This window comes from Anas platyrhynchos, chromosome 19 (genome assembly GCF_047663525.1).
Source record: "Anas platyrhynchos isolate ZD024472 breed Pekin duck chromosome 19, IASCAAS_PekinDuck_T2T, whole genome shotgun sequence".
In the NCBI taxonomy this organism is placed as follows: Eukaryota; Metazoa; Chordata; class Aves; order Anseriformes; family Anatidae; genus Anas; species Anas platyrhynchos.
In genome coordinates this window covers 1,030,460-1,058,351 of record NC_092605.1, presented here as the reverse complement: position 1 = coordinate 1,058,351, position 27,892 = coordinate 1,030,460, and the positions used below count along the sequence as shown (strand labels likewise).

Below are 27,892 nucleotides of genomic sequence, written 5' to 3'. Positions count from 1 at the left end.
TATAAGCTCTTTCCCCAGTTTTAAAGACAACTAAACTATAAATTACAATATACACATAGGCAATCCTGGAGGTATTTTAGGCCTATCTTGGGACTACAATAAAAAAACACATGCTTTCTACAACTGGTAATACACAGCAGATTATGATGAGGAGGTTTAAATATCTGATACCCTACAGGAACTTATTTCTAGTAGTGTTTTCACAAAGACAGCTTTTAAGCTTTAGACTTGGTGATTTTGAAGGTCTATTCCAACCTAGACCATGCTGTGATCCTACAGGATCCCTCTGTGCTGTGTACAATCAACAAGAATCAAGAATCCTGAATAATATTTATTTTCAGTAGCCTATTATTTAATGAGTTTTTCCACCCTCAGCAGCACATCAAATGTTCTGAGAAGCTGATTCCTCAGCTACCAGGCTCAGACTTTCCCTGACCCTTGCCATGTGTTCTTTGATTAGACACACTCTTGTAGCAATGCATTAACTATAATTAACATAATATAGCCATTGTTCTAGAACACGTTTATTCAGTGACCTGAGACGACCTCAGTCTGCACTGATAAGGAGCCCACTGCTTCAGGACGAACTTCTGCTTACCTGTGGTGTCCCACAGCCAGAGCTGGCCAAAACAACAGCCCCTTCACTCTGCTCGTTTAAACAATGGTCAGGGAACCACACACCTTTCTCCCATTAAATAACGAGTACGCAGGCAAAGCAAGCCCTTGGATTTCCTTCCTGCTTCTCATCTCCTTGACACACACTCAGACAAAAGCCACCACATTTTCACTCATGGCTTTCAGAGAAAATCCAGCAGTGGACCCTTTCCCAGACTGACACAGCTGGAAACTGCTCTAACTTTCTCTGATAGCTGCGGTGGGCAATGCCAGCTTTATTTTTCTCAGAACAATCAGAAAACAAAACAGATGCATAGAAATACATCAACATGTCACCCAGCTTGCGGAGCATTACAGGACGCCTGTATTTCCAGATTTATTTATGCTCTAGAGATTATGTAAACACCTCTCATTTTTTCATTCTGCCAGTTGCATAATGTAACTTGGAGGAAAGTACCAGGCAGTAGAAACTCTTATGCCCCACGCAGACTGCACAAGTTCAAAGGCTGCACTGAACACTTTGGAAGCACGCAGCAACCGAGGGCAAGCCTTGCTGAGCTAACAGTGACAATCAGAAAGAACCCGAAAACTCAGCACAGCCCCGAGATACAAGACATACAAAGAATGCTCGACAGCTCCAAAGAAACAAATTAATTCTTTTAATTGTTTACAGAAATTCCTGACTTTTGTGCATTGTCCTTTTTATTACATAAAATGAGGTGAGGTCTTCTCTATTTCTTCAAATAAGCTCCCTAAAATGGTTTCTAAAACAATCTGCATGCTGGTCCAGACCTGGAAACAACTTCGTCTAGATCCCAGTTCAGCAGCCTCTGGATTCGTGGCCTGAATAACCAGGTACTGCATTAAGGCAACCAACAACTGAACTCAAGAAATAAATACCACCTATATCTACGCATCTGTCGGTGTTACAAGTCTTGTGTCTATCCCTGAAAGATGAAAAAGATTTCTATTTTGGTAAGATTAGTGCCCTGAAATGCAGTTTTACAAGAATCAGTACTTAGTTTCCCCAACTGAGATAAGATGATCACATTTTCAGACATAAAATCAGCATGATTAAAGACCTAGATAATACTGATAAGCCTGTCTTCTCTAAAATACATGTTGTGGAAGAACTAATGGCATTGAGAAGCATCTTTAACCTCCTCTGAATGTAAAGCATGAAAGTTACTCAAGGGAATGATTTACTAAAGCAAAACCTGAACAAGAAATTTTAGCTAATGCAACCTTACCCTCATTATCTGCTGTAACAGATCATTTGCTATTGGCAGCACAAGCAATGAATGATGGCTGTACTTTGCTATACCATACAGAAGCTTATTAGAAAAAACAAGAAAGTATGATAATGTATTTCTGTTTTGAATACACACTTGTTATCCAGGTTCCTGCTCTCCTAACCCCTTTCAGGGTGCCCTTCGATTCTACAGTTTTCATCTCAGACAAAAGATAACTGGACTGTGGGCATCCATGTGTCAGAAGTGTAGACATATGGCCTGTTCTAATTAATCCTGACAATGATATTTCTAGAGTCAAAATTCCTCAGAAATTGAACGATCTTGCATTAATCACTGCCAGTTTGTGCGTGCGTATCAAAGTTCCAAGAATAGGATATTCAAAAATAATCTGCAAGGAGTTAGAATGCCTGCATCTACTGCCCTGACTTTAAGAACATGCTTCCCATTAAAAAAATAAAAAATCTTAAAACCCAGCAGGGACTACAGTGGCCAATTATTATTTCAGAGGCTAGCTTGTTGGTATAAACTGCAGTAGATTTAAGAACAGTTTTCTACCTAATTGGTTTGCCTCAGCTGCCTGAGAACCAGTAATTATGCTCAAATACTGTTTGGGTAAAAGGATTGTAGCACATTTCAGTGGTGCTAGGTCTGAAACATAACACGATCAGACAAAGCATAATAGGACAGCACTGTGACGAAATGAGAAGTGGTCAGCGCTGTTCTGCTCGTGTTGGGTTTGGTGATGCGGGGCATACATCTCTGCTGTCAGAGCACGCCAGGACCAGCCACGTGTGGCTGCTCAGCACAGGACCCCTGGGCTGTGACCCGTGCCCACAGCTCCCATTCCCCAGGCTGGACTGGGCCCAGTGCAGGAGAGCTGCGACCCCTGTGCCGTGCCCACCCCTGGGGCCTAGGCCCCAAATGCACGTGGCAGGACAAGAAAAGACAAATTCGGCACAGACAGACTCTGTAGAAAGCTTCCCGAAGAAATTTCCTCTCAGACAAACAGGAGAAACGCTAGAAATAACCAGGAGATTGAGCAACAGGAAAAAAAAATCATAAAATTTGGCTTACTTTTCTATCAAATCCAGTGTGACTCCTGGCACCAGTCTGACACTCTTCTGCATACAAAACCTGTGGAGGAGAGAATAAAAATAAAACATACAAATTGAATATTTAATGACAAGGTTCAGCGGAAAGAATGTGGAAGAAGGTTTCTTTATTACAACGTTTCTGCTTTTAAAATAGTGTTTGGGTAGAAAACTTTGCCACAGCATAATAGGAGCCGAACAAGGCCCTCAATTTTTGTCACACTCATGATTATGCGACGATTTCCATCACCAGGTGTCAAACCTGGGGTGTTGGAACTGTCACGGTGACAAGTTCTCCGAGGCACAGCGGAGGGAAAAGGGTTCACAGCCACCCAGCACGGTCCCTGGGGAGCGCCGAGGAGGCAGGAGCACGCTCCTGGAATAATGATCAGCGCGGGCCGGGCTTCCCTGGCACGGCACGAAGGGCAAGAGAGAGAGGCAGACACCGAGAGGGATGTGTCAAGTTCAAGCACCTCAGTTATTTAATTAAAAAAAAATGCTGACTCCACTTCCTCAGCATTGCAAATACTACTTCAGAAACGCCGGCTCTGGAAGACACAAAGCCCGTTAGCACGAGTGTTTGCTGCTCTACAAATCCCATCAGCAGCTAAAGCCAGGCACACGTGGGATGGCAGCACGACCGCCTGCACGGCTTCCCACTGCTCGCCTCCCTCCTCCAAAGCTCCTGGGGATGTGTTTTGTGGCCCAGAGAGCAGAATCAGAAAGCAATTGTTCTGGGAAGAAAAAGCAGCTAATTCATTTGGGAAGTGACTTCGCTCCCAGCCCACTTCCCCAGCATTTCAGAAATCTATTATCTGCTGTTTAAGGAAGATGTGACCTGACCCACCAGCCTAACAAGTCGATGTTTAACCCCCACGCTTCAGCCTGTGCTGGAACACAAGGCTCTGCAGGCTGGGCGCTGCTGGGGGGTTTGGTGTCCTGGTAAACCTCTCCGCATCCAGCAGGAGCTGGAATTATTGCAGCAAGTGTCCCTCCTTTCACCACCACATCCGCATCCAAAAGGCTCTTCCTTTGGAAAAGTTACAATTTTCAGCGATTACTTCTTTAAAGATCAAGCTGTGCATAGCTCCTTCTTGAAACCTTGAGGACCCTCCAGTTTTCCTCGTGGTATCCATTGCCTGCAGGATATCCATTATTGCCAAGAACAGGGATGAGCTCTGAAAACCTAAGTGGTCTCTAGACTGCTTTACTGATGCACATGCTATCCCTCATTAAAAAAAGAAATCATAAAACTATCTATGACTGCTAGAGTGAAGCCTCTATACAATCTTTTAAAACATAAAAATCTTGCGACACTGCATTACAGAACCACGCAGGGAAACGCCGCTCCCAAACAAAAACTGCAAGCAGATTTCAGCACAGCAGAATTAGGTTATTGGAATCAGATTGGAGTCTCCCTGTAGACTGTGGATGCCAAAACACTTTCTAACTTTTCTGCTCAATGCCTCTACATTATGACATATCTGAAAGGATTAAAACAGAGCCAGCACAACTTTGGGCTGCGAAACATTTGTTTTCTGTAAAGAAAGAACGGTTCCACCTATCAACATGTCACACAGTATTTTGTATTTACTTTGGAAGCCTCTCGTCTGAGTTATGATTTGACCTAACCTCACTCAGCGATATTTTACAAGCTCACAGATTAATAGGACAGAGCTGCAAGCTGTTGCAAGACGGTGTCAAAGAAGGATGAGCCCTGTGCAGCACTGCCAGCCTCCTCCGGGCCAGGCAGCAGGAGACCCACAGCTGATGAGCAGATCTCGAGTGGCAGCAGAGTGCATCGGCCACAGGACGAACAAATACGTTTGCCTCCTTTTTGCAAGGATTTCTCCTAACCACAAAGCTTTTGATTACAGCTGGTTGGATTAAGCAGCAGGAAGCTTCCCCCCTACATGCGGACGTTCAGGATGCTTAAGAAACGCAGAAATTGTAGGAAATGCTTGGCACAGTGGCAACAGTGAGATGTGCACACCTTTGAGGGTCAAGTATAAACAGCCATTTTCACACAGTAAATGTGTTGTACAGCTGTCACTTAGCACTTCCCCAGGGAGCTGCACTGTGCAAGATGTAAATAAGCTTAGATCTCAGCTATTTCGGTCAAGCCCTTGGATCCTCAAAGTTAAGGAAATAAAACCAGATCGCATTAGGCTTAGTGAAAAGCACCCTTTCTGCCCTCACCACAGATCTCTTTGGTATTTACCTGAATGAGAGTGAAGCAGCAAGTGCTTACTGCTTGTGTACATACTTGACCGTTAGAGGATTTCTTTTAAAAATCTCCACCGTCGCTATGAGCATTTTGAAAAAGATAGTTCATTAAAATCCCATTTAACCAGTAACAGACTATCTGCATCTCCTCTCTAGCTACCAGCAATTGCCAAGAAAATGTACTTGTAAACAGAATGTTCCTCATCCTGTATCTGCAACCCCCCTTTCAACACTCCAAGGCTCTAAACGTGATGTCTCCAGTGGATGGTTGGTGTCCTCAGCACAACCATCAGGCAAGATATGCTAGAGCTGCGAGTAAACATACCAATAAATGCCAAGCAATAAAGAAGAAAAGCAGAAATACGCATAACAATATTCAAACAGATTCTGTGCAGAAAACAGGAATATTTCGAAACTCAATTTAGTTTCTTTAACTCTGAGACAGATTAGTCCAGTTAACCCCAAAAATGTTATAGCAGAAATGCAAAATAAAGGCATTGGAAAAAAAAATGTTTACCTGACCCAACATAAAATCAGCTGTCATGAGTCAAGAGCTACCAAGAGCCATTCTCCAGGCACTTACAAACTTGTTATATTTGCGTTCCAATATACAAAGCTGCATATCTAAAATTCCTAAGTCTGAGCCCCCAATATATATAAATATTTATTTATTTATTGGTTTGCTTGGGGTAGGGTGAGGGGTGTCCCAGCACTTTTCAGGAACCCTGTAGCCTTTACACGAGTGGGTCCTTCAGACAATTTAGACAAGCACAGCCTTCTCCCCGATGCGTAAAATTGTGACAATATACATGCAGCTCGTTTATGTGATAAGGGACTGGCACTAACATAAGCATATGACACACCACTGATCACAGCTCCCAACAGAATTGCCTTTTTACTTTAGACAGTGCATGAGACATAGATCTGCTGCTCAAAACAATGCACCAACTGGATATTAATTTCTGCCTGTTTCTGTAACAGCTGGGTCTCCTTCCTGGATAGTTGGGTCAATATTAATGATCCAGATGTCTTATCTTTAAGCTTACCTTATATATAGTTGCAACATACATTTGGAATGTCAGCTTTCAACAGTCACTACACAGGAAGGCAACCAGTACAAAGTTAACCTGAACTTACACACTACATTCCTGAAATTGTCAGACAGTTTTATTAAGAGTTTTGTGCTTTCCCTTCAGAAGGACACAATTGACCTGCATTTCTCTCACTGACATCAATTTTTCTTTCCCTGAAGTAAGGCTGAAGTGGATGAATCTGCAACCCCATTTAATAAGTGATTTTGTCTATCAGTTTTCTCAAAGCACAGAACACAAAATGGGATGTACAGGAATTTATTCACCCAGCTTTCATTTGCCCATAAATCCCATATATGAAACCTCATTAGCCTGTCAGTCTGGAATTGCAAAAATGTTCTATTTCAAAAGGAATTCTGTAGGGTTCTTGATCAACTTTAATAAAAGGGCCTGACTGAATTAAAAGAGTTTTAACTTTAATTGTCATTAAATTAAATTTTAATTGTCATTAAAATTGTCATTTTAATGACAAAGGCTTACATCTTTATTTTTGGTTCCCTGCCTGCTTCAGTGCACAGTTTGCCTCGAAGAACTGGAATGTTGGAGTCTGGCTTTGCCTCTGTTCCGTTTAACAGCAGTGAATAACAACGCTCTGCAAGCAAACTCTTCTTTACAGAATTTGCACGGATAAAAATACAACCGTAATAATGCCAATCAATAGGGAATATAAAGGGAGTGTAATCTGCAGAGTAAAGAGCAATTTTGTTTATGTGCAATAAGCAATACACATAATCATTAGGTTCGATGTAGTAGGAAACGTCTCACTAAGCAGGAGTTAGCATGGCACCCACCAGCATCAACACCAGGAACAGCTGAGGTTAACAGATTTAAATCCTTTACCTGAATGGCATTTTTACATTTTCTGTCAAGCAAATGAGACAACTCCAAATATCTCACCCTTCTGCCAGGAGCAGCTCTGCTCAGGAGCCTGCCCTGATCCAGCCACATCCCCATGGAGATGAAGCAACAGAAAATGCCTGAACAGACCATAATATCCAAAACACCTCTCAATATATATAAACTGCGCATTAAATGCTGCTGCATAAGCAGGTTTAATGTTTGGAGGAGACTTCCTTCCAACAGAAACAACCCTTACAGAGCCTTTGCATTTCCATATTAATGATGGTGTGAACTGAAACAGTTCTGTATCACAAGACAAGGAGGACACTGAAGTCTCAGTACCAAAAATTCTCATTTTTAAGAAGTTTCAGTTTGCTACAAACCAGTTAAGCCTCAACAGCATTACAGCCCATGCTATGGATTCCCACAAAGACTTTACGAAATAGTTAAAACAACAAAAATTAAGCAATAACGCTGCATCTTCATGGTTCTGATTTAACTCACATGCACAATACTAAGTTATTCAGAATAATTACAAGCCTCAGTTCAGGCAACCTGTATAGCATTTAATTCTTCTCTCCACATCACCATGGAGTTTCGATGAAAACATTCTCCCTGGAACTTGAACTCAAACCTCTATAGGCCGGATCCTTCACTGGTTTTTGTTTACTGGTTTTGCACTCCATTCAAATAATGTTTTTTTTCTTTAAAGAAAAAAGCTACACTCATTGTATTTACCAAGTCGCATTCATTGTCACCTGTGGCTAGCCTTGCACAAACCAGGTGGAACGTTCACTTAGATTTCAAAGTCTCCATGGATTAAAACCAGCAGAAACAAACCTGTAATTCCTTCACATTGCACTGCTTGGACAGCAGTGATCTGACAGTGACCATATGACAAAAGTAGTTCCATGGTAGAACTGTATTTTCCTGTATATATATTTCTATATATATATAAATATACATATATAAATATATATTTCCTGTGTATATATATATATATATGTATTTTCCTGTATATATATGTAACACGGTATTTCTAAAAGTTCCCCTAAAGGAATTTTGCTGCATGGTGATTTCCTTAGCTTCTAAAGAGAAGAATTTACGCAGGCAGCTGGAGCATTTTCACGCAGCGGAGTTGAGGACTGTCCTACCACCAGCACATCAGCGCGGAGATGGGCGTACAAGCAAGGCTCCCAGTCACGGCAGTCACCTCGGCAGTGAAGAGCTGTCAGGTACAAGCTGGATTGGAAGGCAGCCTACTCCTTCCCTTCCCCTGTCCCAGAGGGGAAGCAACCATTCTCTCAGGATTTGAAGAGATTAAGTGTCTCTGCCTCATCAGGCTCAGTCCCTTGCATGTCTGGAAGTGCTCACTTGTGAGTTTTGATGAGTGACTAGTATTGTAACTGGACTAGCTATTTTGGAAAAACAACATCATGTTTCATTTTTACAGTAGAAAAAGCGAAAAAGTAATTCGAAAATGACTGTAAAGCTATGAGAGGAGTACATAGCTGCCTAACTTATTCAGAGGTTTGTCATTCCCTGGCACAAACTCTAGCCTAGGCTCCCGTAACGTCAGACTCCACGTCCCTGACGCCTGGGTTGGAAAAACATTTTCTCATTAGCTCTCTTAAAACCTTCCCTCTAAGCTATTCCTCATGTCTCTGAAGCTCTTTGCCATGAGTCACAGAAGACTTATCAAAGACTTATCATTATCTAAGACTTAAGCCTATGTTTTACAAGCAAAACGTACCTATCCAAAGGCACTATGAATCTACACCAGGAACTGGTCAAATTAACTCACTTTGTTTGCAGGAGTCAAAGCAAGCGTAAGCATTGTAAGTTACTACGAGTATCTCCAAAAGCCAAGGAACTCTTGAAGATGCAGTGACTCAGCTGTTTACCATTGTCTGCGACGTCTGTATGCTTCTGCCTGTTCTAACCGAGTCGAGCGAGTGACCTGGAGTTTTTTGTTCTGGACTACAAATAACTTTAAGAGGATCAAGTGAAATGTGCTGATAGGAATGAATCAACGGAGCCGTGTACCTGGGGGGACATGCTGCACATCTCACACCGTGTCCTCAGCCGGCACCACAACTCTTTGTGATCCTCCTGTTGTTGGGGAACAATATTGTTCTTTGAAAGCTCCTGCTATCTCCAGCAGGCTTTTGCATCTTTCTGCCCAATTAACTTGGTATGTCATTCTGCAACATCTTTCTTTGGTTTATCGCTCAATTTCTTTCACTACAGCATTATTTAATGCTGCTGCATTATTTACAGCAACAGCAATATTTGGAATATGATTTGTATGAAGGACAATTTGCAAAGAGTTGTATTGTACTGTGTACTATTTCGGCTCTCTGAAGAAGCAGATATTTAATTCCCAGAACAGTAAATCCCTTAATCTGAGCAAACCTAGATATTGAGCTGGAATCTAAAATGTAATATGTAGAAGATAATTTTTTCACCTTTCTAGTTCTGATTAATAAAATGCTATCCCAAATGCATAGTTCAAGTCCTGTAATTGAATACTGCAGAGAAAATTTAGGTTAGATAAAGCACTTGGCTTAAGAAAAAAAATCTACTATTTCAACAGACAAAATACACAAATTATGCACTTGCCTTCAATAATGGGGAAGATACTTACCATCTCAGAGCGATTTTGATTGGCGTAGTAAGGCATGATGTGAAAAGGTCGGCTGGCAGATCGGGGATCATAGGTAGCAATTCATTAGCTTCACATGCTGCCAGCTGAATGCAGTTTTTCATGGATGGAGGCAAAGGCATTTGAGCAAGTGGATGGTTTGGGTTAATTGCAGCCACCTGAACAGACCAAAGAAATTACGTGGTGAATTTGGTCATTCCGGAAAGAAAATTTCTGTACCATCTCAAAAATAAGCAGTGAAGAGCTATCCAAGTCCAATCTCTTTGGTTTCAGATAAAAACATCAATAATCTTTCCCATGCCTTTCTGAAACAGGAAAACAAAACAAACAATTCAACCTCCTAATTTTGATTTGTGGTACTCAAAGATTCTTAAATGAATAGGGCAAAGAAATTTTAACAGCTGCAATACCTTCGCTGTCCTTTCATTCAGGATCTAGAAAACAAAGAGCTGTCACAGTGATCTCTATGTTGTGTTATCCGAGCAAACAGAAGTAAATTCCTTTCAAAGACCAACAATTTGTTTTTTTTGCCAACCTAGTAAGCTGATACAGTTGACTAATAAACTCATTCTTTACCATCCTCGTACATTCTGTCTTCAGAACACATACATCCGTTACATCTTCAAAATTCTGTCTCGAGGAAATTACTTTGGTGTCTCACAGGGGTTTATAGGGAACAGAATGCTTGTGTTACAGACCCAGAGCCTGGCACAACCATAAACCTCTTGTCTAGCAAAACACCCAAGTAAGCTACAGAGAAGTTTCAGGTGATATTTCACAAGTTCTCCAACCTATTAGTTTTTCTGATTCTTTAAATATTCTTTTTTCCATTCCAATCCCAGAGGGAGCACTGACACACTTCGGCTTTCTCAAACTGCCCAGATTAGCTCAGAGCCGCCCTTGCTCCTCGTTGAGCTGCAGTGCTTTCAGCAAGGATTGGTGCAATAGCTTCGGTGGAAATGAACCTATGCTCAAGTCACCACTTTTCCGCTAGTGATATTTACTGCACTTCTCAATAAAACTGAATCTGTACACTAATAACTAAAAAAAGATAATTAGAATAATGAAAAGATCTTTTATTTGAAGAGAGGCATGACAGACGGTGAGAAAAAGCATTAGCTCTTTACCGATGTATAAATATAAAGCAGTCAACGTGCTTATAGCTATTAATTCCTTAAAGAAAGACTTGCTCTCTGGACATCCTCATAAATGGGCTCTGCAGGTGGGAAGCACATTTACATGAATTTTCTGCTTTCTGAGTCGTGCGAAGCCCTGCAGACTTGACATTTGTCATGCTCTGGTAGTGCCCCTGTTCTGATGCAGAAGTAGCTCACACTCCAAGACGGGCTCAACTCGTGGCTTCTACACCGCAAGACAAACTAAAGGAGCTGCGCCACGTGCAATGTAAATATTTGCCCATTAGGAGATGAGCTATTGACAAGCAGAAAATGAACATACAATACCAGCTAGCAGTTACAGACCCTCAGATTTCTAGGGACAATGATATAGCAAAAGTCTTTTACAAAGTAAGTGTGAAAAAGCCCAGTGGGAACCTTTATTTTTGCATCCTTAGAACATCCACCAAAGTCACATTTTCTACATTGCTTAGTTCCCTACAAATGTAGCTCTTCACAGGGCGAGACATGGAATAGGTAGATGGCTGAAGAAGGTTAAATACAAATTGGTTAAAAATATACTAATCCACAACTGCAAGAACAGTAAATAAACCATGGGAAGCTACCATATGTGAAATGTTACCGAAATTAATATGTATTTATCTACAATCTTTAGTTGTTTTTTTCATATGTTTCATATGTTTCTAGAAGAAAGCAATTAGATGTAGATCTTGCGGCAGCCTGACCTAACTCACAACTGTCAGCAGAAATGCCATCTCGAAGCAAAGAGATGCACACTTTCCTGTGCAAGCTTTGGGAGTAAAAATGTCCTTACTATCAACAAAGTACTTATTGCATTGCTTGCTGTTATTTCAGGGCAACTGACAAGCCACAGCCTTTAAGACAACATAGTAGTGGTAATATTCATTTATCAGTTACACTGCAAGGTGCTGAAATCATTCCTGTAAAATGTAGTAGCTCATTTGTTCTGAAAGCAAATTAAAGCTGCCCAAGGTAAGGAGCACTCCGTTTCGCTATTTGCAGGTGCTCTGCCACAAGAAGAGCTAATGAATTTGCAGGTATTACTGCTGGTAACTAACAGAAGGGGAAACAATACATATATTTTAAACCAGTGTTACTGCAAACATTTATGTAAATGTAGTTACACTGAGAAGCAAACACTTGATGGAAAAAAAAAAAAAAAGGTGTTTTTGAATTAAAAGGCATGTTTAAGTTAAACTTGGGAGAAACTCTGACCCAGCACAGACATTTGCTGCTGTTGTTACTTCAGGAGGTGACCTGCTGGCTTCCCACAACTCCTGCTGCGAGCATCCTCCCCCCACAGAAGATTTTGATGCAACTCAGAAAAGATGTTCCTCTCCCAGCAGATGGTGGATTAGAAGAATTCTCCCCCCAGACACGATGCTAATGCCAGATAACAATCTGCAGTATTGTTGTTGAGCTAATTTTTTGAGAATTAATTTTGAAGATAGAAAAATAAAATCTGTGAGCTCCTCAGCTCCGATCAGGACTGTTTAGTCAGCCGTGCTGCTGGAGGGGAGGAAGAACAGGAGCTCCCACCGTGCCACCGAGTTCCCACTCAGCTAAACGCAGAACAAGCTCGTGTGTGGCTATGGGGTACGCTGTCAGAAAATTCACACGATGAAGTTGAAAACCAAAAGTTGCATTTCTTACAGCAAAGCACACATCCGAGAGACATTTTCAGCTTTCATTTCCGTGCATCTCAAATGTGGCCTTAAGACCACAGACCTTTTCTGGAAGGAGCAGCTCTGAGCCGGAGGAAGCACAATGTCACAATTACACAGAAAATTAATCAGAAATAACCAGCCTGCTGTTTTATCATTGTTAGCACAGCACACTTAAGACGCCAGCTTAATTTTCCAGAATTACACTGTATTTATAGACACTCACAGAATCATCAGAGCTAGCTAATGAGATGATTAAAAGCAACCATCGCCTTCTCTTCCGTTATAGGTTACAAGCAGAGTTCGAAGGCAGATACATGCAAAGAGTTTTCTAAAGAGGCTTCTGCCAGCCTTGTAGATATCATTTCCCTGCCATTTTCTTACGGTCAGGCCCTGTGAGGCAGCCTCTGCTCCCTCCTTCACCACCAGTACCCCTGCTGGCTGCACTGCTGCTGTGCTGGGTGATGCCAAACAGGACACGGATCAGGAAAGCAACAGCAGGAACTCCAGTTTCAGAAAGCTGGGGTCAGTTTCCAGCTCTGAAAAATGTCTTTTCGAAAAGGAAAACAATGGCTCTCTGTTACAAGTCTTAGGACAACACCCCACTGCCCCCCAGAAAGGGCAGGACCTACTGGAAAAATTAATTTTTAAACTAATATATCCCACTTCTTACTATGCCACCAAATCCACATCATGTGGCCAAATGGATGTTTCTTATTTGCAAAATATGTACTTTTGTTTAGCTAGATTTCAACCGAGACCGTAAGTTAACTGCCCACACAGCTGGAAATTAAAACAAAACGCAGCTCTGTCTGTGACACAGCCAAGTCTAACACAGTCCTGGGAGACCGCCAGTCCCTGTATCAATGGCATTTAACTTAAAATTTGGAAACACTGTGACATACTATGAATGGTAGGGATTGGTAGACTTTGTTAGCTTAACTGCTGCAGTATAATTACATGTGATAAAGCTATAATCAAGCGACAAACTTGCCTCCACATACACACATTCCCATCCCACCAGAAAGCAGTTGTATCTGTACTGGTTTCGGTATCCTCGGGCTCCTGAGCTCCATCTTCTGCCCTTCGCCCTCACCGCCCCCCGGAGAAGTAGCCTTGCTTAAGACAAAAAATATTTATAGTCGTAATGTGCCTACCGGGATAAGACACGACAGATTCCTGCCTCCGGTACAAAGTCACCATCATCCTACAGGAACTAAGAGACTGGTTTCTATCTGCGCAGCTCTCCGCTCACACAGACCAGCAATATCTTAGTTTTAACAAAGGCTTTTTATTTTTATTATTATTTACTATTCAAGTGCTATTTTGGAGGCAGCTCTCTAAAGAAGACAACGTACCATGCAGTGATACAACATTATCTTTTCTCAGGTATCTTCCAGAAGTGTTAACTGCTTCCCTATCACTCACAACTCATTTCTTTTTGTGCTTCCTCTCTTTGAACAAGATTTAGATTTCACATTAAGAAGGAATACTAGCCTTTATATTCCACGAACAATGAAAACTAAATATAATGGGATTGTAAGCACACCTGTAAGTATGCTGTAATTAATTTTTACATTTCTGGTGGAACTATCTGATCTGATGGTGCCTGGCCAGTGCTCTGTGCCAGCCAGAAAAGGGATGCATAAAACAAACAAAAAAACATCCATGGCTGAATCTGAGCCTGGTAAATAAAGATCACATACCAGACCTAACTGATCAATGTGTATGCTAACTGTAACACTGAGAGATAAAACCATTAATCTGGCAGAAAATGGAGACTCACCATTTTCCTAGCATGTCGCTGATACATGGGTTGTCTGCCTGTCTCTCAAACTCACCTAGAGATTGCTTGACCATGCAAATCCCAAAACAAACAAAACCCAACTTACCGGAATAACAGAAAAAATATGAATTCAGACTGTTCTAAGTATGGTACGTATTTTATAAAAACCACGAAATAAAATTTGTGTGCTTAACGTGAAAGTTCAATCTCTCGGTTGGTCGTTTGTGTCACAGGATCACCCATCTGCTGCAGCCGTACTGCCTGCAATCCCTTCCTCACACTCTCCATGCTTCACAGCCTTCTCCCTCCTTAATTAACTTCACCATCTAATTTCTAGGTATCTAATGGATATTGAGAAAATCACATTACTATCAGTATCTAAAAAAACGTGTATCGGTTGCGACTAGTGAATAGTTCATTTCCTATGGCAGAAGTTTTCCTGCGGCAGAGGGGCTGCGCTGTGTGAGAACCACAACACACGTTTTTGGGTGCGTACGGTTACACCTTGAAACCAGTTGGTTTCCATCCTCCCAGCTCGCAGGTTGTTCTAGAACCTTATCCTTTCTTTCTTCTAAGCCTACCTATTTCCAGACTAAACTTATTCATGGACAAGAACCTACTTGTTCTTGTGTCAACATTATCCTATGAATACTTCTCCCTCCCGTAAGCTTATCCTTCAGTGAATTTGTACACGCAGCCACATCTTGCCCCTGCCTCCGCTCTATCAGCTTAGGAAAACAGCAAGCTCCTCTAATCTCCTTTCAGTAAGATGGGCTAACAATTATCTTGATCACCCCAGCAGCCCCTCTGAGTACCACTTCCAGCTTGACTTCACTTGTCGTGAATTCGGCCACTGCGATGATTTACAGCATTCCAAATTCATTGCCACCCACATTTTGTATGACTCTGCAAGCAGTCTTCCATCTCTGCTACCAAGTCTTCTATTTATTCTTTCTATTAATAATGAGCTGTTATCTCGGTGAGTTTTCAGGAGCTAATGAAGTCTGAAGACACAGAATGGAAAGTTGACATACAACCTGAAAGTATTTTCATAATCAAATTAACCAGTAGTTTTAATTTATGTTGCAAAGAGAATAAACACTGGAATAGTTCCCCTATGTGACCTCACATATTTTGACAAAATAAAAAAAAATGAGCAAATAAAAATTTATTATTTTTGTTGGAATAAAGCTTGACATTATTACTTGGGCTCATCCTTCTCCTTGTAACCAACTGCCCTTGTACCTGCTTTGTTTGACTTACAGAGGGGAGCTTTTCCTGCACAAGCTTCACCTGAGCAATTTATCTGCCAGACAGCAGCCACCAGCAGCCACCAGCAGCCACCTGCAGCCGCCTTCCTTCCGAAACAGCTGCAGTCCTTCTAGAGTCCAGCAAGAGCCAAGGAGAAAAAGGAACTCATACCAAAAGCAGGGAAAGGGAGAGTAAAAGTTTTTAACGTGCTTAGGAATAGAATGAGAAAACAAAAGAAAAATCCTGAAGGGCTTAATTTTACAAACAGAAGAGACAGACTGCAAAAAATATTGCAATGAAAGTTGTAGGCTGATAGAAAATCTTGAAAAAGGAGAACAGAATATGAGCACCAGACATTTTCTTTGACCTTAAAGGACTGTAACCTTCAAAAGGCATCTATTACCAATACTATCGATCCATGCACAGCAGTTTCATGTTCATCCCAAGCCACAGACTTCGGGAAGATTCTTATCTTTACAACGTACAGTAAAGTCACTGATTGGAAAGAGAAGGACTGATGAAAAGACCTACATATCTCAGCCTATTGGACTGGTTTCTGTCAGCAGAAAAGTATTTCTACTTACCAAAAAGTCACCACAAAAGCATCTTCAAAAACTGGAATTTAGAATGAAAGGAACTGGAGCCAGGGACATTGGTAACTGCTTGAAGGTCACACTCACGACAGTCAGTTGCCTCATTAATTAATATTTCTTCCTTTAAGTTTTTTTTTATTATTATTTTTAATTCAATGTCTTAGAACTACAAGAGCATTAAAAGTTAACCTTTAAAATACGTGCTTTCTCCAGGCTGAAGCTAGCAGAAGTATCTGGCACTGGAGAATCTTGCCATCCCCCAAGCTGCTGCACAATGAATCCTGACTTCTTACCTTCCACTCTGCATTTCAGATTTACTTTAATAAATTTATAAGTAATTGCATTTGCAATTAAAGGCATCTTTCCATTAGAAACACATTCAGCTTATGAATTCTTTGATACTGAAACCATCAGTGACAACCCCTCTGTGCATCAGGTTTATTTAATTTGTTTTTTTATTTGTACATTTCTCTCCACAGCACAAAACACCAAGTGCATCCAAATACATACCCAGATACCAGACTTCTGCATCTAAAACAAAAATACTTAGTTCACCTCAGCATTCATCTCAGCAGAAAAGGCCATCAGGGCACAAATTCATTCTATTAACATTATCATTTAGTTAGCACTTCTATTAAAAAAATACTCAAACTTTAATAAGATAGCAAACCAAACCAGAAAGAGCAGAGTGGCAAAATTATTTGCAAATTAATGTGGCTTTCAACATGGTTTTAAACGTATTTTTTTCAGCCGTGCATAGCAAAACAAGCTTAAATTTAACCCTACAGCACAAACAGAAACAAAAACCCTTGCAATAGACTGTGATCTCACCTCCAACTCTTGCTCCCTCTGTAGTGCAAATTGTTTGAATGACTTGACAATAAGGCCAGCGTTAGAGCAATCGTAGACAAAAATGGAAGGGCTGCCCATCCAAGTCTGCAGGTCATAGATGGAGAGAGGAATATACTGAGTATAATTCTGTAAGAAGGAAAAAGAAACACCGGAGTTACACAGAGGCAGAGAAGCACCAGCACTTGCATTGGCTGGATAATAAAATACATACGAGAGTTCTGAAACCATAAAATAAAACTTTGATTGAACACAGGGCATATTGATCATGAAAAAATACCATCAACACCTACTAATAAGGACTATAAATCCAATTCCAATATGAAACGCACACCATATTTCATTGTGGTATTATTTGAAATGCTAAAAACTTTAAAAGAAAATTCTAAAACTCAAAGAGCGCTTTGATACGCGCAACCAATTCCAAGCAGCATTTCATAGTCCAGTTTTATCTCAAATTTTTGCAACACTGATGAAGGATGTAAACCAGATGTCCTTAATTTAACCAGAACATCTTAAACTGAATATTCCATCAATAAATCAAGACTGATAATTAAGACTACGTAGCCCATCAGCAGCTGCCCCATCCTAGTTTCATGAGATGCTTCATGATTTTATTACAGCCCTTAACTTCTCTGCAACTTTCAGAATTATCCAATAAAATTAAAACCAACAAAGCCTTCAGCACAGTGAATTGCCAACAAATCAGTTCCTGTAAATATGAAGTGTTTTGTTCCTTCTCCTCCACTTCAACCCAACCAAATAATTGGAGGCAACAGCTTCTTATCTAAAAAGAGGACCAAAAAACAGGCTTAGAATTAGCTATGAAGGGGCACACCCCAAACTCCGTGGCAGAACTGCAAATGTAAACTAAAGGATTTTTCTGCCATTTGAGCCCATGAATAGTCACTGCCAAACGTACAGGGGCTGACTGCATAATCCTCCTTATCTGCAGCCAGAGGGCAACCTGTTCATGTTCATACAGCATTAAACTCTGCCCGAAACCAACAGTAAAAGCTGGGATGTTACTATTAACATCAGCAGGATGATGGATGGGATCATAACTCCCATTTAAATTCAAGAGACTTAAAATAGCTGTAATAAAACCAGTAAACTTTTACAAAAATCAAATTTTCAAGGACACATATTGGCGTATATAAAGACAGAAGCGATCATAAACTGTGCGTTAGGTAAGGTAGGCAATACTAAGTCACCTCGAAATACGGTTTTGCCCATATATAAAAGTTTGTGTTGTTTTACTAAAATTAATAGGAAAAAATCATTGTAAAAGTTTTAAGGAGTTAGGAGCTTTGCATGTTGTTACGGGAAAGAAAGATGCAGACACTGCACATTGCCACGGACCATTTCTAAGGACATCCCTAGTTTTAAGCCCATTCCAATCACACTAAGTTGCATACAAAAAATTGAATTAAACAAAAACCTGTCAGTAGGAGAGAAGGCAGGTTTGGTTTTTAAAGACCACGTTAATTCAGCCACTAGCTTTTTGAGTGCCTTATGCAAATTGCACCGCGCTGCTTCCCCTTTCAGACTCCTTTCCAGAAGCGTTTGAACTCTGTTTAACTAAACAAAGGGACTGGGATGGGAAGCCGAAGTGCATCAGGCTACATGACGCTTCCTGAAGGTTTTATATCTTTTTTAATCTACGTATCAGAACATACTGTTTAATCTCTCCTGAACACAGTACTGCCATGCATGGAAGGCTTCCTATAACCCACAGTGATCAGCTGCAAATTCAGGGACTCCTCTGGCAGGGCAAGGAGGCGACCTGCTAATTCTGGGGCAGAGCTGCACCCAGCCGGGGTGCTGTGCTCCTGGGACACCTCTGACAGTCCATTAGCCCATCTGCCAGGCCCTGTGTCAATTAATTGCATCAGTTCCACGAGCAGATTCTTTTTCAGAAGAGTAGAGAATAAAGCGTATGAGAGAAAGCATTCTCCATATATTAACATTTTAAAACATCAGCCACAGAACCAACTGTGCAGGGGCAGAAGCTTAAATTAATTTTAACATACCAACTCTTGAGAAATTATGGAGAAGATATTAATGAAGATCTAACACTGTGTGACCTTTCTCCAGCATCTTTGCAAAGTGCTCCTGCACCACTGCATCTATTTGCTGCCTCTGACCGACTGCTGGCACATGTTGGGAGCTTTAAATAATCTGTGGTGCTACAGGAAAGATGCTTACGAGCAGCCGTGCCCTTCTCCCCCAGCTGCCACAGATGTCCCCAGCCCCAACCTGACTTGCTTGGGGCATTCAGACACCACCACGACCCTCACAGCACTGTGAGCTTTACCAGAGCTGGAAGCCACAGCCTCCAACAGAAGATGAGGAATAAAACTAAGACAGCAGAGACAGGATTTCCAAAGATGTGTTTGTTAGGGAGACGAGGGTGAAAAGAGGAACACCAATACTCCATTCCTCTAGGTTTCTAGGCTCTCTGATGGTAGCTACGAACAGCACTGCAAAGCTGCTTTCACTTGTTCTTCCCTCGCAGCAAACCAGCGTGAAAGAGGATCAGGTCTGCTAATCTGCACACCCCAGAAACCTCTGGGAGCTGATCCGCGCGGGTCTGCCAGCAGCACTGCACACGCACGGGCTGCAGGAGGGCACGGCAGGCAGTGCTGGCTGCTGGAAGGCACTGGGAGAAGGCTGGCATCGCCTGTCATCAGCCTGTAACGTGGCACGCTGATTATAAGGAGGAAAAAAGGAAAGGAAAAAGGAGTTCAACCACCAGAGAGCAAAAGTTTATTGAAATATTTGCACAGGCTCTTGGGAGTTTCATTGCTGCCTTCCATCACTGCACAAAAACAGGCATTACACCCCCTTTGTCCCACTGCCCCACGCGTTCCTGCAGTGCTTGCATTAGTCCCGGCCATCAGCCCGATGCCTCCCACCAGCCCCAGAGCCCCAGGTTCTGGGAACACGAGGAAGATGCTCAGCCCGGCCCCACGGGAAGGCAGCATCAATCCAATAATCTTTATTTGCTTGCAAATTTTTATTTGTTCCCTAGCTGAGATGATCTCAAGGTCCCTTTCAGGTCTGCTTTCCTGCTATTATATCTGAGACTTCAAGTACGTGCACGAGCATTTTAAATCTATGTTTAAAATGTCAGCACAGTCATTTTTCAGTACATCCACTATTTCAATTCAAGCCGGCTGTAATACTGATCCTCACTTGGCCCTCTGCTGAGACTGAATTCCTCAGGACTGACTTCTAAATGCTGTTGTTTTATTTTTCCTTTATTTCCTTAAATTTAATTATTTGCTTAAATGAAAAAAGTTCTATTCCTGATATTCTAAAAGTTCTATATAAAAAACAATCCTTGGTAACATGCTGCAAAAATTACTAAGCCTCAACCTTACCTGTCAATTTTTATGACAATTAGGTTTTTTTCCCCACAGCCTGTAAGATAAATCAGAGAGACCTCAGCTCCTAATCTCCAGCGGAGTCCACACCACACTCCCCCAGCTGATACTGCAGGCAAACTGGCAAATACCCAGTAAGCTCTTAATAAAGCATTTGGCACAACACACAACTTCATTGAGCAGTAATTTCCTCTTCCTCCATGTGTAACACATTCTGCCCAGCATTCTTACTGGCTTATTTATTACCCATTGGCTGTTAAGTAAGAAGAAGGTCACTCCTATTTGTTCTGAAACACCGAATTCAGCTTCAAAATAATCGTTTAGAATGGTGGTCTGAATACTAATCAAGTTTCCAATATAGACGCACCAGATTAAAGTGATGTCCTCTTGCACTTTCTCCTCTTCCCTTTCAAATTATTATTGAATGCTCATTCAATTAATACATGGGAAGTATGAGAAAAGAAGTTCAGTGAGTCCCCAAAATAAAATAGGAGCAAATCTGTGCAAGTCCTCTGTCAGCTGGATGTGCTTCCCAGCTACGAGCAGTACCTCACAATTTCTTAAGACTCCGTTCTAAATCAGTTACCCTTAATAGACACTAAATAGCTTAACTGGAGGGAAAGCAAAGCACATTTACATCACACCTGGTAGCACCAGAAAGGTGTTGCACAGGTCCTACATGGCTGTACAAATCATGGCTAGCAGGAGCAGCAAAAGTCTTTAAGAAATGAAATATACACATTGCATTGCACTCAGAGGTTCCTCAGTTTCAGAACTAGAGCTGGCTGTATTATTTATGGTCCTTGTGAATTACCCCCATGGGGTTGGAGCAACGGCTATTCAGAGGTAGTTGAGATTTGAAGCAAACTTCATTGTAAGAACTTAATAATGAGTGATGTCAGGCAGCAAAGCCAAATCCATCGTGTACCCTCCCTGCTTGCTCCAGGCATGGCAGCAGCAGCGTGCTATGTCTGAAACAGAGGAGGCGTGAAAGCAGCTGGCTCTTCAGTGTTCTGCAGTGACCCTTGGGGCACCTGTGAGAACAGCTCTCCTGCCCGGCTGCAGGGCAGGGACAGCCCGTTTGGTCTCTGAGAACTTCAAGAACACGGAGAAAACAAACAGCTGTCAGCACGGGACCCGATACCCGTGAACACAGTGAAACCTCGAAAATCCAATCGTTCTCTACCAGAACACTGCAAGGCTTTGCAGAGCCATCAGGAAGATTCGGCTGGTTTTAACGCTGCTGCTCAGAGACGCACCTTGTTGAAGACCCAGATCTCCCCGTTCACGGTTGGCCTGGGGACTCCATGTCCGTTGTAGTGGAAAAGGACCCGCTCTTCCTTGGCGTTCCGGCGCAGAGACGTGCACAGCTTCTTAACTTCATCCACCGTAGGATCCAGGCTCTGCTTGTACCTGGCCTAGTAACATAAAATACAAGAATCATTTTAAGTGTAAAACCAAAACTATTTAAGATGCAGGTACTTACTTAAAGCAGAAGTATTTACAAAAATTGGTAAACTGGAAAAAAAAAAAAAGAAAGAAAAAGAAAAAAGAAAAAACAACGCATTTACTGGAAATCTGAATAAACAAAACATGCCTGCTCCGTGCTGGGTGGGAATACACACACATGGAGTAACGGCTACGTGTGGGTGAGTGCATCACAGACCTGGGGTCCGATCCATTCCCCCAGGGATAAATAACATGCAAGGTGTTTGGGGAAGGTCAGAGATGTTTTAAACACTTGTCAGCCTCAAAAATAACCCCGCAATTCTCTAATCATCACATTCATACCCTGTACATCTCCAACTGAAAAAAAAATCACCCCTAAAGATAGCAAATTGTCTAAGCCGGGTACAATGTGAACCTCAAACCTCATACCGAAATGTTCCTTCTGTCCCACCTGGAAAAGAGACAAGGCTCTCACCTTGAGCCTTCCAAGGAACAAAAAGACCAGAGCAAAGAGCAGAGGAGAAGTTCAGATACCCACCCTTCGTGGTACAACACTCATAACAGCAGCCCCGTGCTCTTCCCAAGCCCAGACTAGCTAGCTCTGTGGCATAAATACATCCCCTTTTATTAAAAGGGTAGATATAAAAGAAGGTTGACCAACATCTCTGCAAATATGTCAAACCCAAGCAGCGTTCTGCCATTTCTAGGTGGAGCCACAGCAGACAAGAGGCTACAGCTCCTGGCAGGAGCCTTCTCGGGGACAGGTACGGGGCCACCGAGCACACAGCAGAGCGAGGAGCCCACGCGGTGTTCTGGGCACTGGAGTTTCTCCTCCCAGCAGCTCAGCACCAACTCTAAGCAGAGCTGCCTGAAGGCAAAGAAAGTGAAACTGCAGCACGGCTCAAGCAGACAACTGAACAAGAACACAGGCGAAAAAGGGAAATGTAAACGAGCTCTGCTTTCCACTCCCTTCACTCTTCGCTTGTTAGCACTGACAGTAACGCAGGATTTCTATAGCTCATAATAAAATCCCCACACTTCAGTACCCTCGCCTGTTTTTCTTGTATACCTGTACACATACATGTACATGCAATTAGCAAAGCACTGGAACTTTTAAGTTAACTTCTTAACTATTAACTGTTAAGATCAGGCACCAGGGTATTGCAGACTGCACGCACCTCCACGCTAATGAAGGAGATTGATGAATATAATTGTTATTACATTTCATCATACCATCTCTAATACTTTATGCCAACACCACTGTCTAGATGACAACGCATAAAGTTCCAGGAATTTGCTATTCACACAGCTGGGTAAGAAGAGGGCAAAATGATCGAGAGCCCTTGGTAACTGATGCTTGCTTTTTGAGAAAACCGATATTTGGTATTATCACAGCTCGGGCTGGGGACGCTCCTTTACTGTTCCGAACTACACAGCTCTGCAAGCTTGTAAATCACAGCACGCTGCTCTGTTTGGTATGGGGGGGGACACAACGACACCGTTAAACAAACCCAATACTTCAAAAACATTTTTACTCAACGAAGCTCAAGATGCTTCTGTAGTAAGCTAGTTTGTCATACTCAAAAGTGCATTTTTTTTGAAGCAAGGCCAAATAATAAAAAGTCTTTCAACTGTCCTTTGAAAGATAAAAGCCTGTTTCTCCCTCTCTTCTCCAGACGTGCAGAGAGAGACTGAGAATCCAGAATCACAATGGCTTAAAAAATTAAAGCTGATGTATTAAATACAGAACCGGGTTTAAGAGCAGGACAACCGTCACAAACCTCTACAAAAACCTGCCATCGGGAGCCTGCCTCTAAATCAAGGTCTCAAAAGTTAACGCTTTTTAAGTTTTCTTTTGACATGCAAAGGTAAGGAGGTCTTGAAATATGATAGCAAAAGAGAATGAATAACTTTATTTAATATAAAACTGTTTTGCTTATCCATGCAGCTTGAAAAATAGATATCACGCTGTTCAATTAATATGCGGCATCTCGAGTCAATAGGCAAGATGGGTACAGAGAACGGTGTCATTTACATGATTACAGCCACGGAGCAAAGCAAGCACACGGAGAAAAAATATGAAGAAAGAGGCAGTGATCTGACACACTCATTCCTTTCGGGGACTTGCTCACTAAGTAAAGATAAGAGGCTGTATTAATCTTAGCACAGCCCTCCCCGGCCCCCATCTTTCTCTCGCCTTTCAGTGTTGTTATCAAGGTGCTGATGTGCAAAAACGGGCACTTTAAATCACGTTCCGCCTGCTGGCATCTTTACAAGACACTATAACCGGAGTGGTTGGTAGTTTTTCAGTTCCCCTTTTTTAAAGGGGAACGGGCTCATTGGAACACTCCTCACGTTGCTTTAGCATAAATATTAAATGCAGCTCGCAATTAATGGAGGTGAATTCATACCCTAAAACTAAAGGCTGTAGATCTAAAGACCCAAACTGTAAACATATCATTTTCACATTGAGAAACACACGGCCGAGAAGAAGGAAAAGGAGAGGAAGGAGCCTGTAAATAAGCAGACAATCACCGAGCTGTCAGCCGAGGACTTTCAGGCGTGACTTTATTACACATCATTCACATGCATAATACAACAAATGGATAACCGAGTAACAAACTAGCCCAGCTTTTATTTATTTATTTATTAAGTAACATCTTCCAAGGCTTTTTTCATTGTTACGGAAAAAATACCAGGCAAGCGCTTGCTGTGATTGCAAGAAAGGTTCGGGGTTTGTTCAGCTGATTGCGGTGTGGGATGTCAGCTGTGGGGGAAGAGGAGCAGCTCGCTATTTCGTTTGATGCTCCGTGGGACAGGGCTCTATTTTTAATAACTGCTAAAAACCAACGTAAGGTCTCTTTCCAGAACAAAATGACAGAAACCGAAGGTCCCCGAGAAGAACATGCAGAAGGAGCATGAAAACTTTCGCTGTGTGCCCACCACCGCCTCCGATGGCTCCAGCCAGACACCAGGCTGGCAAAGTGTGAGCTGCCAGGACTCCATCCCATCGCCGGGGGCTTTCAGAGCTGATTTAAACTCTACTGACAGAAAGGCAGTTCACGGAGATCCAGACCAAAGACATCATCCCAAAAATTACAGCTCAAGGCCTGGTTGGTTTTCACAAACACACTACTGTGTCGTCACACGCTTTGTACCTTGTACTTTGTTAAAAACATAACACAAATACATGTATGCCCATGCCTAGACAGCCTCAACTCCATGGCCAGGAATCCTGCTCATTGCTTCATGAAGGAAAGCTTTCAAAAGGCGAAGGCAGGAAAACAGAGAGTGAAGCAGCGTTAATCAACTCATAGAGTTCCCACCTCCAGGCACAGTCAGCTGCAGCACAAAAGGCACGAGAGATTTTTGCAATGTATATACATGAATGTCTTTTGATTTTTTTATGGCAAAGCAGGCTGAATAGCAAACTTGGAGAAGAAGCTACAGTTTGCATGAAAAGGACAAAAAATACTGTTTTTCCCTGCGATGCTTTTATTCTTAATCTTTTATTTAGCAGAGGCTTTACAAATGCTCACAGATTAAGGACAGTGGGCTACTTTCCTGGAGGAAAGGAAGGAGTGTTTTCAGCATGATGCACGTTCAGATCCCGTTGGTCATTTACTGCTAAACAAGGACAACATGTTACCGTGCTACATTTCTAACCGGAAGATGTTAATATCATTAATTAATGAGTTTTGGGTAGTAAAAACTTAGAGAATATTTTATAACGCCATCAATATCAATGAATAAATAACAGCTAACCCCAGGATCCTTAAAATATGTAGAGCCCTCCCTACAGTAAAGTAAAATATTTTCCTTTTAAAACTACCAGACTCGAAGAGTTTCTTCCAGATCTCTCCACCCAGGCCCCTCCACTCGCTTTGTGCCTCACGGGGGATGCGCCGCACACCTCCACGTGCCCGTCTCCAGCAGGTCTGCACATCTTTTTCCAACTATCCCATTCACTGTGCAGCTGACCAAAGCCCATTATCACCTCCAAAATTTGCTAAAGGAAGTGACAAAAGGATTACTAGACCTTTGGTAGTGTTCAGATTAAGCAGACCGAACGCATCCCTCCGCACTCTGCTGCCAGCAGCCCTGCAGTGTCCCAGCCCCTGAGCTGACACCGACCCAGGAATTTACCTTTCCTGCTGGAAAAGCCTTTTCAAACACAGTTTAAGCTCTCATGTGCACACTCCACATTCTAGAGTCATTGCCCCTTTGCTGAATATCCTCCTGTCGTCCCCCTCCTCTGCTTCCTCGGGCATCACCCACGGCTGTGTCCTGGGGACGTTTTGCTGCACCCGTCCCCTCCTTTCCTTCCCCAAACAGCTGCTTTCAAGCAGTTCATGCAGGAGGCAGCAGAAAGCCTAACCCACTGAACGCTGCGTTGGGCTGACCCTCTGTAACTTGTTGGTATCCATCCCCACACACAAAATAGGCTTTATGCCTTGTTTTTCCCTCGTTTTCCAGCCATTGACCAGTTCCAGATGGTTCCTGCACCTGAAGGCCGTGCTGGCCCTTCCTGCCTTCTATCACGTGTCGACGAGAGAGATTTTGTGGGGTCTGGCAAGGAGTCCTTGCTCCCTGGCGCAATTACCAGACGAGACAATCTCGACTTCCATCCCCCTGCAGATGATGCCCAGCTGTAGCTGCTGCTCCCAGCTGCTGCTGCTGCAGCCGTAGCGGGAGTGCTGCCAAAATGCCTGCCTGGAGAGCGTGATGGACGGGCCCGGAGCTGCTGACGGGGCTGTCAGCCGCCTCTCCGCCGGGGATTTGATTTTCTGATCACCTCCGTGTCTCGCTGAAGAGCTCCTGTCAAAAGCAATAACTTGGTGGAGGCCTGATCCAGGCTCCCCTCGTTATTCTACTCATGAGCAAAATTGAAAGTTTTGCTTTCTTATGTAAGCTCGCCACGCTGGAGACAGAGCGATGTCTTTTATGAGACACTCATTGCTTTAGCCAGCCTTTTTCCCATACGCTTGTTTAAAAATTAACATCGTAATTGTATTTCCAACATATTGCAATTTCCACCATACCGCAAACTCCCGGGCTGACAAAACACTGACAAAGTTGTGAGAAATAGGAGGAGTTTTCACAGAAAGACGTTCTGCCAAAACAGGCACAGCAGTTTGGGCTGAATCCCAGAAGCATTAGCCAGGTGTTTGGGCTGTGGGCACCACTCAGTCCAGTGCTTAATGCCCAAGTTCAACGTGAGACAGTTTTGCTCGGAAGCAGTGATGCTGATGACACACTCCCAGATTTACTTCCCAAATTTGCTTTAATTTTGTCATGATTGGAATCATCTTTAAGAGAGGAACCAGGCATCCTCTGCAGACTGGATCTACGGGAACCACGTACTTCCCTTATTCGAGGCAAGAGCAACGTTCAGGGCGCATTGAGGGTTTCAGAAGTAGTTAGGACCTACCCCAGCCCCATCTTGTTTTCAACACGACACATGAGCAAGGTGCCAGCAGGGGTCTGGGAAAACAGCCAGGGGCTGGAAAGCACCAGCCCGACTGAAGAGCCAGCCAGGTCCTAACCTGGCCTCTGCTAACGGGACCGCAGTGCTGGTACCACGGCTCAAACCCAGCATTAAAAGCAGCGGCACTAACGCACAGGCTTTTTTGCTTCTCCCACCCTTGTCCCATCTGTTTCAGGAAGGATGTAGTTCTTTCAAAGGATAAATAAAACACCCACACGTTCACGGGTTAGCACGTGGTACCGGTACCTTCCCCGAGATGAGTCTGAGTGGAGAGGAAAAACCAATTCACCGCGCTCATCAGCTCCTGTCCCACCAGGAAACGTCAGCGAGTATTGGCTGCGGGAAGCGATTCCCACAGCTCTATGGATTTTGTGCTTAAATGAATGGCTCTGCCTTGGAACCTTTGCCTAATTACAGGTTTTTCTTTTACCTTGAATGGGACGAAAACAAATCAAACAATGATGGAAAAAAAAAAAAAAGTCTGA

General features: G+C 42.6%; 1 protein-coding gene across 4 annotated transcripts in view; it reads right to left on the bottom strand.

Annotated features, from left to right (window-relative positions):
• RPTOR (regulatory associated protein of MTOR complex 1) overlaps positions 1-27,892 on the bottom strand; it is a 135,415-nt gene that overhangs the window by 81,442 nt on the left and 26,081 nt on the right. For all 4 annotated transcript variants that reach the window (XM_072025751.1, XM_072025750.1, XM_038165299.2 and 1 more), the window contains exons 4-7: positions 21,730-21,888; positions 17,064-17,210; positions 9,764-9,939; positions 2,943-3,002 (exon numbers count right to left, since the gene is read on the bottom strand). In XM_072025751.1, coding sequence (XP_071881852.1) covers positions 2,943-3,002; positions 9,764-9,939; positions 17,064-17,210; positions 21,730-21,888 — 542 coding nt within the window. The remainder of the gene's footprint in view (positions 1-2,942; positions 3,003-9,763; positions 9,940-17,063; positions 17,211-21,729; positions 21,889-27,892) is intronic.